Genomic DNA, 14,658 nt, shown 5'->3' with positions numbered 1-14,658 from the left:
TAATGAAAATTTCCCTTCAGGCATTTAAAATATATTCTAAAGTAAAATATGAAATTGTATACAATTTTCCAGGAATATTTAAAGTATTAAGTATTACAGGATAGGTACAGACATGAAAACATTTAAAAACCTGAGTAACTGAATCTTTGCTCACTTTTTTCTCTCTAGTGTAGGAACAACTTGGTTCCGGCTAAATTCTCTCACCTGCCACTTCCTGATTCACATGCATATGTTATTATGACTGTCCAGGTCTCCAGTGGAACGGACAACTTTGGGAGATTAGAGGCCAAAGGAAAAAGAGTCTGTCTTTACTGTAATGATGCCTAGACAGGGGTACTTGGAATCTTAATTATATTATAACCATATTATAATTTTAAAAGCATGAAATAACCATTAGGAAAAAAGTTTACAGAATGCTGAGAGTATTTTTTCTGTCTCAGATCAACACTGAGTGAGGCAGAATGATTTTCTAGGGTTATTACATTCACTTTTTATATTAAGGCTACTGAAAAATGTGCAAGAAAGTAGTGAACTAGCATAACTGCAACATGGCAATGAACTTTAGCCTGTCAGATGGAAATCCATAAATGAGGCAGTACATATCGTCACAACCATGAAACGCCTCACCTCACTTTCGCAAAGAACTAAGGCACTGAGGGGTGATGCTCTTTCATCTTCTATTTTTCTTTTTCACCTTCTTCACCTTAGATATAAATACAAGTCCATTTGCCCCTCTTGGTGGCCGCAGGCTAGATTTCCTTTGCATCTGGATGAGGCAGTTCTGACCTCTGTGACTGGGGGTTCTGCTCACTTTCACTTCCCCCTCTCCCTACCCCTCATACAGATCTGCAATTACTTTTTGAAAAGCACACTGGATAATCTTTACCTCTAGGGATGGATGGCAATATTGCAAATGCAAGAGAGAACAAACACATAAATTATAGTTAGCCTGCTCACTTCACTCTCAATGGCATTCTTAATTTAAAAGAACAAACACAGCCACTGAAAATAAAACAGGCCTCGATTATTTATGCCGAAATAAAAAGAATCTGAGTAACAAAAATCTATATTCTAACAAAAAAACCCAAAATGGATTGATGTGAGTTTTGTTGCTTTTTCACTTGATCTTACAGCCTGATGAGAGAAAAAGCCTTTAAAATGTAGCCCCAAAAGGTAGAAAGAAAGGGAACTGGCTAAGCAATCCCCCAGTGACTGAGAAGCGCTATAATAATAAATTTTATACCTAGTCCAGTGAGTCCAAGGCCTGCTGAAGCTAAGATGTCCAGGCTGGGACATGCCAGGCCGGCAGGGCACGATGCTGGGGATGGACTGGTTGCTATGGTAACCCCACTGCTTTCAAGTCCGAGGAGACATTTCCTTGCTTCATACATATTTAAGGCATTTCGCTCAACACTTTTCACAATCACAGACTATGAAAACACATAATGGGAAAGAAAAAGGTGATATGCAAGTAGTCTACAATGTATTGGGAGGTGGGTGAGAAACGAATATGGTAAAAAGGATTCCAGTCAGGGAATCAATGCTGTTTTAAAATCAATTAAAAATTCTAACTGCTTATTTCTTATGTTTATTCCTTTTGGTAAAACCATAAAATGTTAGTGACATTTTATTCGGTATGTCCTGTGTGCCAGGCACTGTGATTGAAACTGCACATACATCTTAATGCCTGGCAGACACCTTCTGGGTGGGAATGAATATTCATATTTAGTGAGGATAAGGGACCTATCCACAGGCACAGCCTAGCTGGAGGGGCAGCGAGAAGACTGGACCTCAGGTCGTTCGCATCTACAGCCCATTCTCTTTATGTCCACTTGCCTTTTTTTACATTAAGGCTTTCTGCCCTTTATCTCATCTTTACAAAACAAATCAAACTAGTCACTACATACAGACTGCATAATAACAGTCACTTACATTTGACATTTATAGCCTACTAGTTAACTAATAGACTTTAAGGTACCACTATTCCTCACTGATGACATATCTATGGCAAAGCTTATGGTAAAATAAATTTCTAAACAATATATTTTTTCTCAATGGACTCATCTAGAAAATTGGAACTGTGAACTCAAGAGGGAGAGCCTAAATGGGCAATAAAGAAAATTTGTGACTGAGAAAGCAGTTAATGCAGTAGTCAGCTTCAGGGCCAGCTAGGAAGAATTAAATAGCCCTGGGATGCTACAAGGCTTTAGAATTCTCACAATCTATTTTCCCCTGATCTGTGCTCATTTCTTACTAAGCTCCAGGAGTTTCTCGTGTGTTTGACCCTCTTTATATGCACAAAATCTCTTCTGTCTTTAGCTTTTAGTCCTGGTATCTACAGTGACTTCAGTCAACTCAAATTAGTCAAGCATGAAGCTTCAAGATACATAAAATTAATGTCCTGTTCTCTAACTCTAAACTCATTATATTAGGCTCACTTAGAATCGGTCCTATCTTTTCCTTTAAAGTTTACTTTTGAAGAAGGCATGATTGTTTCTCTTTAGACACTGAATGCCATGTTATTTTACATATATACAAAATTGTCCATGATACATATTATACATACACCATGATACACATAACAAGATTAACAAAAATTAAAAAATGGAAAGCATAACTGTTACGTGTTTTAACTACTAGAATAAAAATTTTCATAAATGATTTCATTAGTACATGTTAAAAGAAGCAACCTGCTTCTTGTCTTCTGACATCTGGTACAAAGGTCTCTTCAGGGTGTATAACTAGGCATAAATACTGGGGGGTCGAGGCTATCAATATTTTCAGTGTGATCTGACAGTCGCTATTGTTCCTCAAAGTGGCTGTGCCAATTTACCAAACATTAATGTAGGAACATTCCTCTTCCCTCACATTCTCACTAGCATTTAACATCATCAGGTTTATCCTATTAAATTTTGACTATACACGTAATTATTGAAATTCTGCAAGATCTTAGAGGAGAAGTTCCAAGAAGGCTGAACTGAGAATACTTCGTTATTTACTTTTGATCGTTATTATCACTTTATTTTCTTAAAGAGAATGGGCACCTATTCTTTCTTTCTTTATTTTTTTAATATATGAAATTTATTGTCAAATTGGTTTCCATACAACACCCAGTGCTCATCCCAAAAGGTGCCCTCCTCAATACCCATCACCCACCCTCCCCTCCCTCCCACCCCCCATCAACCCTCAGTTTGTTATCAGTTTTTAAGAGTCTCTTATGCTTTGGCTCTCTCCCACTCTAACCTCTTTTTTTTTTTCCCTTCCCCTCCCCCATGGGTTTCTGTTAAGTTTCTCAGGATCCACATAAGAGTGAAACCATATGGTATCTGTCTTTCTCTGTATGGCTTATTTCACTTAGCATCACACTCTCCAGTTCCATCCACGTTGCTACAAAAGGCCATATTTCATTCTTTCTCATTGGGCACCTATTCTTTAAATCTCCAGGTCCAGCAGAGTGGCTCACAGAGTACGTAAGCTAAATATTTTTGAATTGCACTGGATATGTACACATACACATGCATACTTAATACAATGTTTAGCCTTAACTCTCTGATAACTTAACAAAGCTGAAAGTTACCAGACTGCAAATTAATAAAAACATATTTTCTCTTCTCATATATTTGTAAAAAATAATGGTCATTCAATATGGACTCCAAAACCAACCCATATTTAAATAAAATGATGATCAATAATGAATGGTACAAATTTATGTATTTAAATAACTAAGTATAATATATAATGATATATATATTATATGGAATATTTAATTCCGTGTATATGCAAATAACATTTATACGAAAACAGAACTAGCTGGAACGTGGTGCTCTGGGTCTGGACTCTGAACCCACCTTGCTTGGCTGTTTCGGCTTTGGTTTAATGCTGATGAAGACATCAAGCTGTTCCATCAGCTGGGCAGTGAACTGTGGGTCCACTTCAATTTCTTCCTTCATATCAAACATCAACACAAGAGGAAGACAACCCTAAGAAATGTCACAAAAGAGAGTGTCAGAGGTAAAAACATTACTCATTTAAACATCTGATAACTTAACGTGCCTACAAATAATGCAATATTCTATGGGCTTAAAGAATAAACCCAAGTATTAAAGCTAAATTACATACTTTAACAAAGCTTAGAAAACTGGTGTGGAAATAATACTGAGGGCACAAACTATTTTTTAAAAGACAACATTGTACATGTCTGAAGTTTTCTGTTATTGGCTCTGAATGTTTTTACTCACTTTCCACCTTGGAAAACTCTTCCATTCTCTGACTTCAGTTTTGTTACAGATGCCAGAAATTAGATTCTCATCTACATCAAGAGTATGAATCTTGTGCTTTTGCTCAAAGACTTACAGTAGTGATTTTTTATCGCCTTCTGAATGAAATCTAAACATGTATCAGTAGAGATGTCCACAATCTGGCCCTTTGCTTGTGCAATCACAGGTCTGTATGTCTATACATCTGTCCCTTCCCCAGGTTAGACCGGCCTCTTGACCACTGTTCAAACAGATACTGTACTTTGGTCTCAACTCACCAAAAGGCTTCTTCACCAACCAAAGTCCTACCTCTCTTCTGCTGCAGCTCCAACCTTATCTCCTTCTTGAGGTAAACTGCTACTACTGTTCCTTCTTTTAGGCTTCTCACTTTTTAGCACTGCACAGGTTAGCACTTGTTTCTTTCTCTGATGCTTTCTTCCTGGCCCCGAATCTACTACGTTTAGGAACCACATCCCATACTTTTACTGAGTCACAGGATGCTCAGTACTAGCCTGCCCAGTACTAGCTGGGTTCTGTATATAAGTATCAGGAGAAATAACAGCCAAATACACTGGAATTAAAGTGAAATTACTGTGCTTCATTTTCCTTGTGGATAAAAGTGATTTTTGGATTTAAAATATAGATTAAAAGCCTTTTAATTTACTCCTCTCTTCCTCACTTCTTTCAACATTGTACAATAATATATCTCATTGCACACTTGTATTTTTGGCAGGTTCGGTCAAAGCATGAATATGAACTCCTAACTGCATAGAATGACTGAAAAAGTTCACTAAAAATAATACTTCAAGAACTTAAAAATCAGAAAAAAAGAAAATTATGAAAAGTAATCATAATAATCTTTGGATACAAATATGCTACCTAACTAGTGATATTTTAAAAGTAGTCTGGTAAACTAAGCTTGGCTAAAAAAAATCATTCACAACAAAATAATTATGTATGCTTAATGATTGTAACAAGTTCTTATCTGTCAGAGGAATGGAATCAACAATAAAAATTTGGATTTTCTGAAAGTTTCTCAAAAACAAATTCTGTGAGTTAACAATAGCAAAGATCACATCCGAAGGTTACTGATTCAAATGTCATTACAGATCAAGTTCTTGAACAGAATAAAATGGTGTTTTTAATAAGAATATTTATGAGTCCACATTGTGTCAATCCATTTTGTTACTATGTATCAACCTACACACTGTGTTTTTAAATGAATATAGGAAGGACAGAAACAGCAAATTTTAAATCGGAACCAGTATCAAATTATATAATTGCTATTTTCTTCAATGCGTTAAGACTCAAATTCAAGGTTTAAATTCCATTTTTTAAATTGTATCAGAGATTTTTGAAATTTTCAAATGTTTCAGACCACTAAAATTTATGTCTTTGAGGGTAAAAAGTTATTTTTACTTTTCTGTTTAAACAGACTTTTTTTGTCAAATGCAAACTAATACTACATGTCAGATGAAAATAATCACCTCCTACAAAATACAGCCCATTATTTCACTGTATCCTCTTTTGTGTTTAAAGTTAAAAAAAATACAGCAAATAAATTACTCACCTATGCAATGAAATTAAGCTTGTGAGGTACTACATACTTTACTCTTATTTTATTTCCTTTTACCAAGAAACTTCCTTATCTGACAGGCTTCCAAATGTTTTCATAAATACCAGTAGTATGGTATGTGCGCCAACATATACTGTACTCAAAGAAGTAAACGAAGTAAAATAAAATAGTAACACTAATATCAATAAACCTACCATGAGATATTGCCTTGCAAGACAGACAGACTCAATGGTGCCCTGGAGGTAGACGGTGGATTTCTTTTGTGGGTTACTGGGGTCAGGAAAGTGGATCTGAGCACCTGTTCTTTGCATGATATGTTTGATGTTGCTTCCATTTCGACCCATCATAAAGAGATGATGTTGAGCTGCAATATCTAGTTGTGTGCTCACAGGAATAGCTGATGCCAAGCTCCCAGCGAGATGTTCCAACAGCATGGCGGTTCCTTCCTAGGAGAAAAGGGTGGGAAATAATCCTATAAAATGACTGTCCATATACAAGGAAAGATTCTAGTGTACTTCTAATTGCTACAGAGAAATTCAAAGAATTCTATAACCCATAATGCAATACAAGGAAAAATTCTAGAAAACGGATTAGTCTAAAATCCTCTGAAAATAAAATTGCATAATTTGTACACTTACAATGTTCATAATTATCTCAATTACTTACCTTCACAGCGCTGGTGTTATTCTGAGACCCTCGTACTATCACAGTAGCACCATACATTCGGGAACGCTGTTTAAATGACACTGAAATGTTGTATGTTTGTGATATGTGCTGAATCGAGGGGGAGTTAGGATCAGGAACTGGCTGAAGAATCCCAGCGATTGGTAACTCAAACATCAGCACCAAAGGAAGCAGCTCCTAAATGAAAGTATTAGAGCCCGAGGAAGACAGTTGAGTGACTGCATGCTTAGAGATATGCATAACTTGTTCTTTTTTTTCTGAGGATGGAATTCTAAAACACAAATTGCTTTTATTACAGATATAAGCTTGAGCAAACTAGGTAGTTTCTCGAATAAAAAGAGTCTGTGAAACCAAAGAGTTTGTAACCTAAACTGCCTGTGGTATTCTTCCTCGGGCCTCTTTCTGACCATCTCAAAATCATCAGAGAAACGGAGTCAGGTACAAAATGGAACATCACTAAGAAACATCTTCAACACATTAAAACAACTTCTGTCACTATTTCCTACCTATTGAACATATGATTTGGTTATAAATTGATACACTAAGATATTTTTATTGCCTTATGATGCAAACACTGCTGATACTGATTTACAGTATTAAAGTAATAAATAGTTACCCGAATTCTAACTCGGGCAGATTCTACTCCTGCTGGTTGTCCTGCTATAGATACCTGCAAAAATAAGAAAATACAGATTTATTTTGAGCCCACATCTGCATTTCCAGCTATCTACACCCTTGCCACTCAAAGTGTCATCCAGGAAAAACAGCACTGCCATTATCTAGGAGCTTGTTAAAAATGAAGGGTCTCAAGCACCAACCCAGACCTGCTTAATCACAATTTGCATTTTAACAAGCTCCTCAGCTGATTTGTGTCAACTGATTTACATCAACCCCCAGACTTATGTAAGCCTCACAGTCCCCATAATGCCATCCTGCTCCCCTTCTCATTTCTCATTTACTGCATTTTCTACCTTTTGTTTAAACTCTGCATACTGTATATCAACTCTGTACAATGTATCAATATACAATGATATTGCTGCAGTAGGTACTCAAAATATTGAACCACTTCATGCTAATTGGTTAAAAAAAACTATTGCTTCAACACCACCTCCAGCTCTCTCCTGGGATCCCCTGAACTTTCCCACAATCCATCAAGTAAAAAATTAATCTTGGGGGCGCCTGGGTGGCTCAGTCAGTTAAGCGTTCAACTTCAGCTCAGGTCATATCTCACTATCTCATGGCTCATGAGTTCAAGCCCCACATCAGGCTTTGTGCTGACAGCTGAGAGCCCGGAACCTGCTTCGGAATCTGTGTCTCCCTCTCTCTCTGCCCTCCTCCGTTTGCACTCTCTCTCTCTCAAAAATAAACATTAAAAAAAATTAAAAAAAAAAACAAAAAAAGAATTAATCTTGGCATGAGAGTAAGGGTGTAGGGCTCCAGGACACTGCTCCTAATGGACCATGCCCCGTGCCATACCAATTGTTAAATGTTTTGAATACTGCCCTTGCTTTCTATCTATCTTCCTTATGTGTGTGTCACCATCACCATTAGTCCTCATAGAGAAAAGACTACCCTATTCATCTTTGAGGCTGACAGTTTCTAGTATTGTGATTAGAGAGAAAACTTCCAAATAACACAAATACTACTATCTGTTCTTCAAGTACTGAAAGTGCTTTGTATGGATAGGTAAGTTTCATTTGTTTTCAAATACAAGAACTAGAAAAAACGTGTATAAACTAAAGAGAAACATAATTCCACCAACGTGAGGAAGTTGGGCACTCGTGCGTGGCCTCTGAGCAGGTGATCTGGTGTACCCTGGAGAACCACGGGTATGATGCTACCAACAGAATCCCCACACTGAACAGGTTCTTGGACCAGGCAAGGCTGTAGGTCCTTTCCTAATGTAATGCTCCCTGGGCCTTTCCTTAGGGACTTCGTTTTATATTGCTATCACATTTATGTTGCTCCCCTCTCTTCTACCAACCAGTTAGAGATAAGCACTTTATGGCCTACCTATAATTCATCTCTAAAAAAGTAGAGCACCTTCAACCTCTTGGGAAAGAGTCATACATTCTTATTTATTTTTATTTTTTAGTATAGTTGACACACAATGTTACATTAGTTTCAGGTGTACAACATCAGTGATTTGACAAGCTTATACATTATGCTATGCTCACCATAGCTACCATCTACCATCATATGTTGCTATTACAACACCACTGGCTATATTCTCTATGCTGTGCCTTTTATTTCCATGACTTACTCATTCCATAACTGGAAGCCTGTAACTCCCACTCCCCTTCACCCATTTTGCCCAATCCCCCCTCTCCTCTAGGAAGCATCAGTTTGTTCTCTGCATTTAAAGGTCTGATTCTGGTGTTTGCTTATTCATTCATTTCTGTATAGTCACATATTAGTAAAATCAATATGGTATCTCCATGATTATTTTTTTGCTTTCATCTCCCAAAAAAGATATGCATATGGAAAATCAAAGCTTTAATCTGTCCCATAACAGTTCATGTGAAAAGACAAAGCACCTGGTTGCTTTTTTCTGCTTGATTATTCCTGTTGGAATCTGGAAAGTGGATGTGGCATCCTGTTTCTTCCATCACTTTTTTAATATTGTTGCCACCTTTGCCGATTACATGAGAATGTTCTGTATGTGAAACATCCATCTTCAAAGTGACTCGATTGCTCTACATGGAAATAATGTATTATTTCTTGATGCATGCAAAAGGAAGGAACAACTCCTTAAAACACGTTTTATCCAAGGGGACAGTACTAAAAACAAGTGACCTGGTGGGAAATCTTACAAATTTTTTGGAATCATATTAATCTATAAATGTGCAATTTCTATCATTTCTCTTTGGCTATACAAGATATTTATTTGGAAAATATCATTTAAATAAAGTCAGGCAGAGTTACAAATAAATTACTCATCTCATTTTTATCTTTAACAGACATTATACATGAAACATTTAATTCAGATAACTAAAAACAGATGAAAACAACTGCAAGACTGAATATATGTATGTTAGTAGGACTGTTGAACTGTGACAGAAAACAATAAAAATAAAACTCAAAACTAAAAAGGTATTTGTAAGCATTGTTTTCACAACCAGTCCATTACTATAGGCCAAACTACAGAGCAGATCTACTATTCTTGCTGGTAGGAAGAAGAGTGAGGAAAGGAAAACAAAGCACAGCTCTCTAGCAGTAACAAGGCTTACATAAACCAGTACAAAGTGTAAGATTAGTTATAATAAAGCAAAATGTAAAATTCTAAGACATAATGAATAACTGTGGTCATGTTAGAATCTATGTATTTAATTTTGGGAAATTCAGTATTGTACAATTATAAACACATGAAATATTTCCTCATTTATAAGACTAATATCGAAATTCTTCAGTCCTTCAGTTTTTAAAGTAAAATTAAAAAGTCAAAATAAGACATTAAAAATATCAATAGTTTTTACATCTTAATTCTTAAATTTTAAACATATCCATTAAATACTTTGGTCTTTAAACTTTGTTCTTCTTTTAGTTTAACATTTTAAATACAGGGAACATACATTATTTTTTGGGAAAAAATTAGAATATTTAATAATTAGAAGGTGAATAATTCCAAAAATTAAAAGAACAAGAAAAGAAAAAAAAAAAAAAAAAAGGAAGACATCAGAAACTATTTCAATGGAATATCAGGTCGCAAAACACAGTGGTTAAGAACCAGACAGCCTGGATTTAAATCCCACTTCTCCATTTATTAGCTACAGATTCTGGGAAAATTCCCTAATATCTCTGTGCTTAGTTATAAGCATTAAACAAATTAGTATTTGTAAAATGCTCAGCAAAGTGCCTGAGATATACTAAGTGATTTAGAAATATTTAATAGAATAAATTCTCACAAGGGAGTGTATATTTTTACACATCTAAATTTCCCTATTACCTCTCTATACCTATACATGCAGAGAGAAAGAACTTACAAAAGAAACTGCCAGGTTTCATGCCATCACGCACAATTATATAGAAGATCATTCTGGCATCATAAAGGCAATATGCTAATTCTTCTAAACTTCATTATTTGCCCCACATTAATCAGGGTCAGTGTTGATTTCTGAAAATATCACTCAATTACCCAGCATGACAGAACCCATTCAAATTTTAAACAGAATTTTACATCCATTGTAGAAACACACATGCTTATTTTAAAACCCACCATTACTTTCTCCTGGTTTTTCTTCTCCAAATGGTTCTTTTCATAACAGCATGAAGTAGCCCTTGCAGAGACAAGGTTCTGACATCTGAGTGTCCTTAACATTCACTTACTTTTGTGTCTAAGACAGACATGATCATTTCCTTGGCCTCCTTAACATCTTCTTTCTTTCCAGAAACCTTAATATGGGGATCTATAAGAAATCAAAAAAGGGCTCATGTGAAACCCCTATAACTCTTTGTTTTAAAATTGATGTTACAATATAAGAAAATAGAATCCATAAGAAATTCAATATTTGATTCATTCTAGGTGTGTTAACACTGCAATTAAGACAGGAATATGGAAAATCCCCAAGTTGTACATTTATCTGTGTGGTCTTTTCCTTCTGACAACTGGCCAAATTACTTACCTGCAAAGTAAGTTTATCATATAATTTTTTTTAAACAAGAATCTATAAATTCAATTTATGACTACATTCTTGCTATACTCCAAGCCCTTATCTAAGGCTTTAGAATCATGAGCTCATTTAATCCATAAGCTAATTTAATCACAGTTCTGTGAGGTTATTTCCAGAGGAAACTAAGGCACGGAGCAGGTTAGTAACTTGCCCTAGAAAACCACCAACAGGCTCATTCATTATAATCTCATGTCTTCCAACTCTGCATCCAGACTTTAAACCATGTGCTAACCTAATTCAGAAGGTATCTTTACAGGTCAGGGTTAACAGAATAAAACATAATCTTCATTCAGTAATATTTAATATTTATTCAGAACTAGTGTTAAATGGCTAATATATACTATAGGTGTTATTTATTACAGCCACAGAATGTTATAAAGGAAAGCATTAATTCATTCAGCAAGTATTTCCTGTACCAGGCACTATTCTAGGGGCCAAGGGATATATTAGTGAAGAAAAATACCTTTGTCCACATGGAGCTGACAGTCTTGTACAGGGAGACAAAACTGAATCAAATAAACAAATTATCTAGTGTATTATAACATAACTGTTATGAAGAGGAGAACGAGACAAAAGCATGAGGAGGACCAGCTGTGGGAAGGGGTCAGTGCATTAGGCCTGATTCAGAAAGTGAGGTCTGAGTAAAAGCTTTGAGGAGAGGAGACAGCTGGCCAAGCTAGAATCTTCAGAAGAAGGGAAATATCACAGCTAAAACTCTCAGGTGAGGACTTGTCTCTTCTCTCTTTCTAAGTCTCTGCCATAATAGGGTCCTCTATTACCCCATGGGTAGCCTGACCCAGACCAAGACCATTTTGAGGTAAGCCAGAAGTTCCATACCACTAGCCTTATGATAAAGTGATATCACGAAAGCAATAAAGCTGGATAACAGAGCATCATCATCACCATCATTAGTGATGTCAATCTTACTGACTGCCTATAACATGCCACCTTCTCTGTGGAGTCCATCCTACACTGAACTACACCTCAGATCAACAACAGGGTCAGGAAATATTAGCTGAGAATTCCAAACCATCAGTTCTCTAGGATAAGAAAAGAGAATCACCTGGTGGGAATTTTATCAAAGTACATGTACTTCCCTGGTATCATGACTTACCCATCCTCAACCAGCAGTCCATCTGAAAATCAATGCCATGATGAGCATGTCACATTAACAAAGTCAAAATGAGCAACTGAAGGATGGATGCATGGGTGGGTGGGTGGGTGGGTGGATGGATGGAAGGAAGGAAGGAAGGAAGGAAGGAAGGAAGGAAGGAAGGAAGGAAGGATGGATAGGAGAGATGGGAGAGATGGGAAGGAGGGAGGAAACCCTGTCCTAAAGCTACTGGCTCTTAGGACCAGGACAGAACAATCATAGTCAACAACAGTGCACCACCAAGCTTCAGAACTAAGGAATGCATCTGGCTTCCTGGGGAGACATTCCAGCAACTGTATTTTGAGTCAATGCCATCACCTCTAGCCCCCACCAACCCCCCAGACTGTCTCCTGGGAGCTGCCCTTGGCCTTAGACTCTTTTCCTTAACCCATTCTTTAATCCTTCCTCTGATACTTGCCATGTAACAGGGACACTGTGAATATGAAAGACCTTACAATTTGTTTAAAGTATCAAGTATTATAAGGCAAGGGTCCTAAAAGTAGGGCAAAATCGATGTCCAACAAACTCAAGGTGGTATGGCATTGTGTCCACATTGCTTGCTCTTTGGTGCATTCTAACAGAAACCACTTGTTCTCTGTAGGATTATCACCAACTTTACCATAGTAATGTAAAAAAAAAGCATTTTCTTCAATAATTTTTATTATATGCATTATAACTCCTGTAGGCAATATTTATATTCCGAGCAGTCTACATTCAAAATTTTGATCCCAGCTATCTTTGACTTTGGTTTCAATTACTGTATGCTGACTCTGATGTTATTCTCTATTGAAAATGCTTACTCCTGGGGGATTAGAATCTGGCACTTCTGAAAACATACCTGATCACACTGAATTGTAGCACTTGCTAAAATATACGTTCCTGGGTCTCCAGGATCCAGTAATTGGCATTTTGTTTGTTTCCCAAGTCATTCTTCAATCAAATACAGGACACAGCAGATGAAACCACATAAAAGATATAATTGTAGTGTCTTATGTATCAGGCAAGTATATATAATATAAAATGGTTCTACAGGGGAAAACATCTATTTTCTTACTAACAAATTAACAGTTAAGTATTGAGTGGTATGCTAATCTGAAAACCTATTACTTTACACATTGGATAATCACATTAAAATTCCTATGCATCTCCAGGTGGACAAGGAGACCCAGATCCAATTTATGACAGAATTTGATTTCTACCATCTCTGTATGAACAAAACAATAAGCAAAATAAAAAGCAAAAGCCTCAATAGAAAATACATTTTATTTCAAAGTGAAAGAGCACCATCTACTGACCAAAAATATAAATTATCAATGGACACAGAGCTACACACACAACACATAGTCACCAACATGTAACATCAAATCGTATCCAGGACCCAAATTAGCACTTGTTTGGAAAATGGTTCTTCAAATAATCAAGTCTCATAAGTGTAGAGAAAAATAAACATGACAAAATTCTGGTTTATACTGCTAATGAACCAAAAATAGTGTCTTCTTCATTCCCTCCTTTGTCCTTGCTCAAAAGATATCTATAGGATGTGAACTCTGATTCCAAGCTGAACTTAACATGCTTATTTTAAATCCTGAAATCCAGTTCTCCACATTCAATGAATGTTCCATTTCACAGTTTAAATGTGTCCTACATGGGACTGAGGTTTTATTAAGACCCATTCTGGAAATACTTGATGGAGAAAAGCCAAAGAATTAACTATATTAATAAATATAAAAGTAAAGAAAAGCCCAGCTATAAAGATTGTTGAAAGATGGTACAGTAATAGGGAATAAGTGTATAGTCTTCCCCTCCCTCAAAATAATTACTTTGAAGGACAACACCAATTTGGGCATGAAAATTTTAAGATATTTGCTCTAAAAATAATATTCATTGCTTTATAATCAACCCTCAAGTGCTCTAAACACAAGGATTGTCTTAATTGGTTTTATAACTTCCATGATGCCAGCAAAGTAGTAGATAATAAGTAAACAGTAGGTGAATGGACTGAAGGTGCCCCTATTTTTTGGAAATGGCTACCTATACAGAGGAAGGAGATGGAAATCGATAGGAAGAGCCTAAACTTCATACCTAAGGTGATCATATGTCCTGCACTTCCCCAGACAGTTTTGACTTCAAATATCCTGATCTCAGTACCTCTATAAAAATACAGAGAACTGTCAGATGTCCTTCCAGATTTTGGGGTTTTAGATTCCTGTCCCATCAATTTGTTCCCAAATCTGTGGTGTAACCCTATGGAACAGAGGAAGACCAGAGGGTGGTCCAGCCTTCAATAGGTTGTATGAAGCTGTATGAAGATGGGTATAA

At 36.4% G+C, this 14,658-nt stretch overlaps 1 protein-coding gene across 9 annotated transcripts in view; it reads right to left on the bottom strand.

Annotated features, from left to right (window-relative positions):
• Window positions 1-14,658, bottom strand: part of BICC1 (BicC family RNA binding protein 1) — a 285,342-nt gene that overhangs the window by 28,349 nt on the left and 242,335 nt on the right. For 8 of the 9 annotated variants that reach the window (XM_042960566.1, XM_042960567.1, XM_042960570.1 and 5 more), the window contains 7 exons: window positions 10,843-10,922; window positions 9,054-9,212; window positions 7,133-7,186; window positions 6,499-6,693; window positions 6,027-6,278; window positions 3,849-3,980; window positions 1,244-1,430 (listed from right to left, as the gene is read on the bottom strand). In XM_042960566.1, the coding sequence (XP_042816500.1) occupies window positions 1,244-1,430; window positions 3,849-3,980; window positions 6,027-6,278; window positions 6,499-6,693; window positions 7,133-7,186; window positions 9,054-9,212; window positions 10,843-10,922 (1,059 nt within the window). The remainder of the gene's footprint in view (window positions 1-1,243; window positions 1,431-3,848; window positions 3,981-6,026; window positions 6,279-6,498; window positions 6,694-7,132; window positions 7,187-9,053; window positions 9,213-10,842; window positions 10,923-14,658) is intronic. The other variant, XM_042960568.1, reaches the window with a different exon arrangement.

Source organism: Panthera tigris, chromosome D2 (assembly GCF_018350195.1).
Source record: "Panthera tigris isolate Pti1 chromosome D2, P.tigris_Pti1_mat1.1, whole genome shotgun sequence".
Lineage (NCBI taxonomy): Eukaryota > Metazoa > Chordata > Mammalia > Carnivora > Felidae > Panthera > Panthera tigris.
This window is presented reverse-complemented; position numbering and strand designations above follow the sequence as displayed.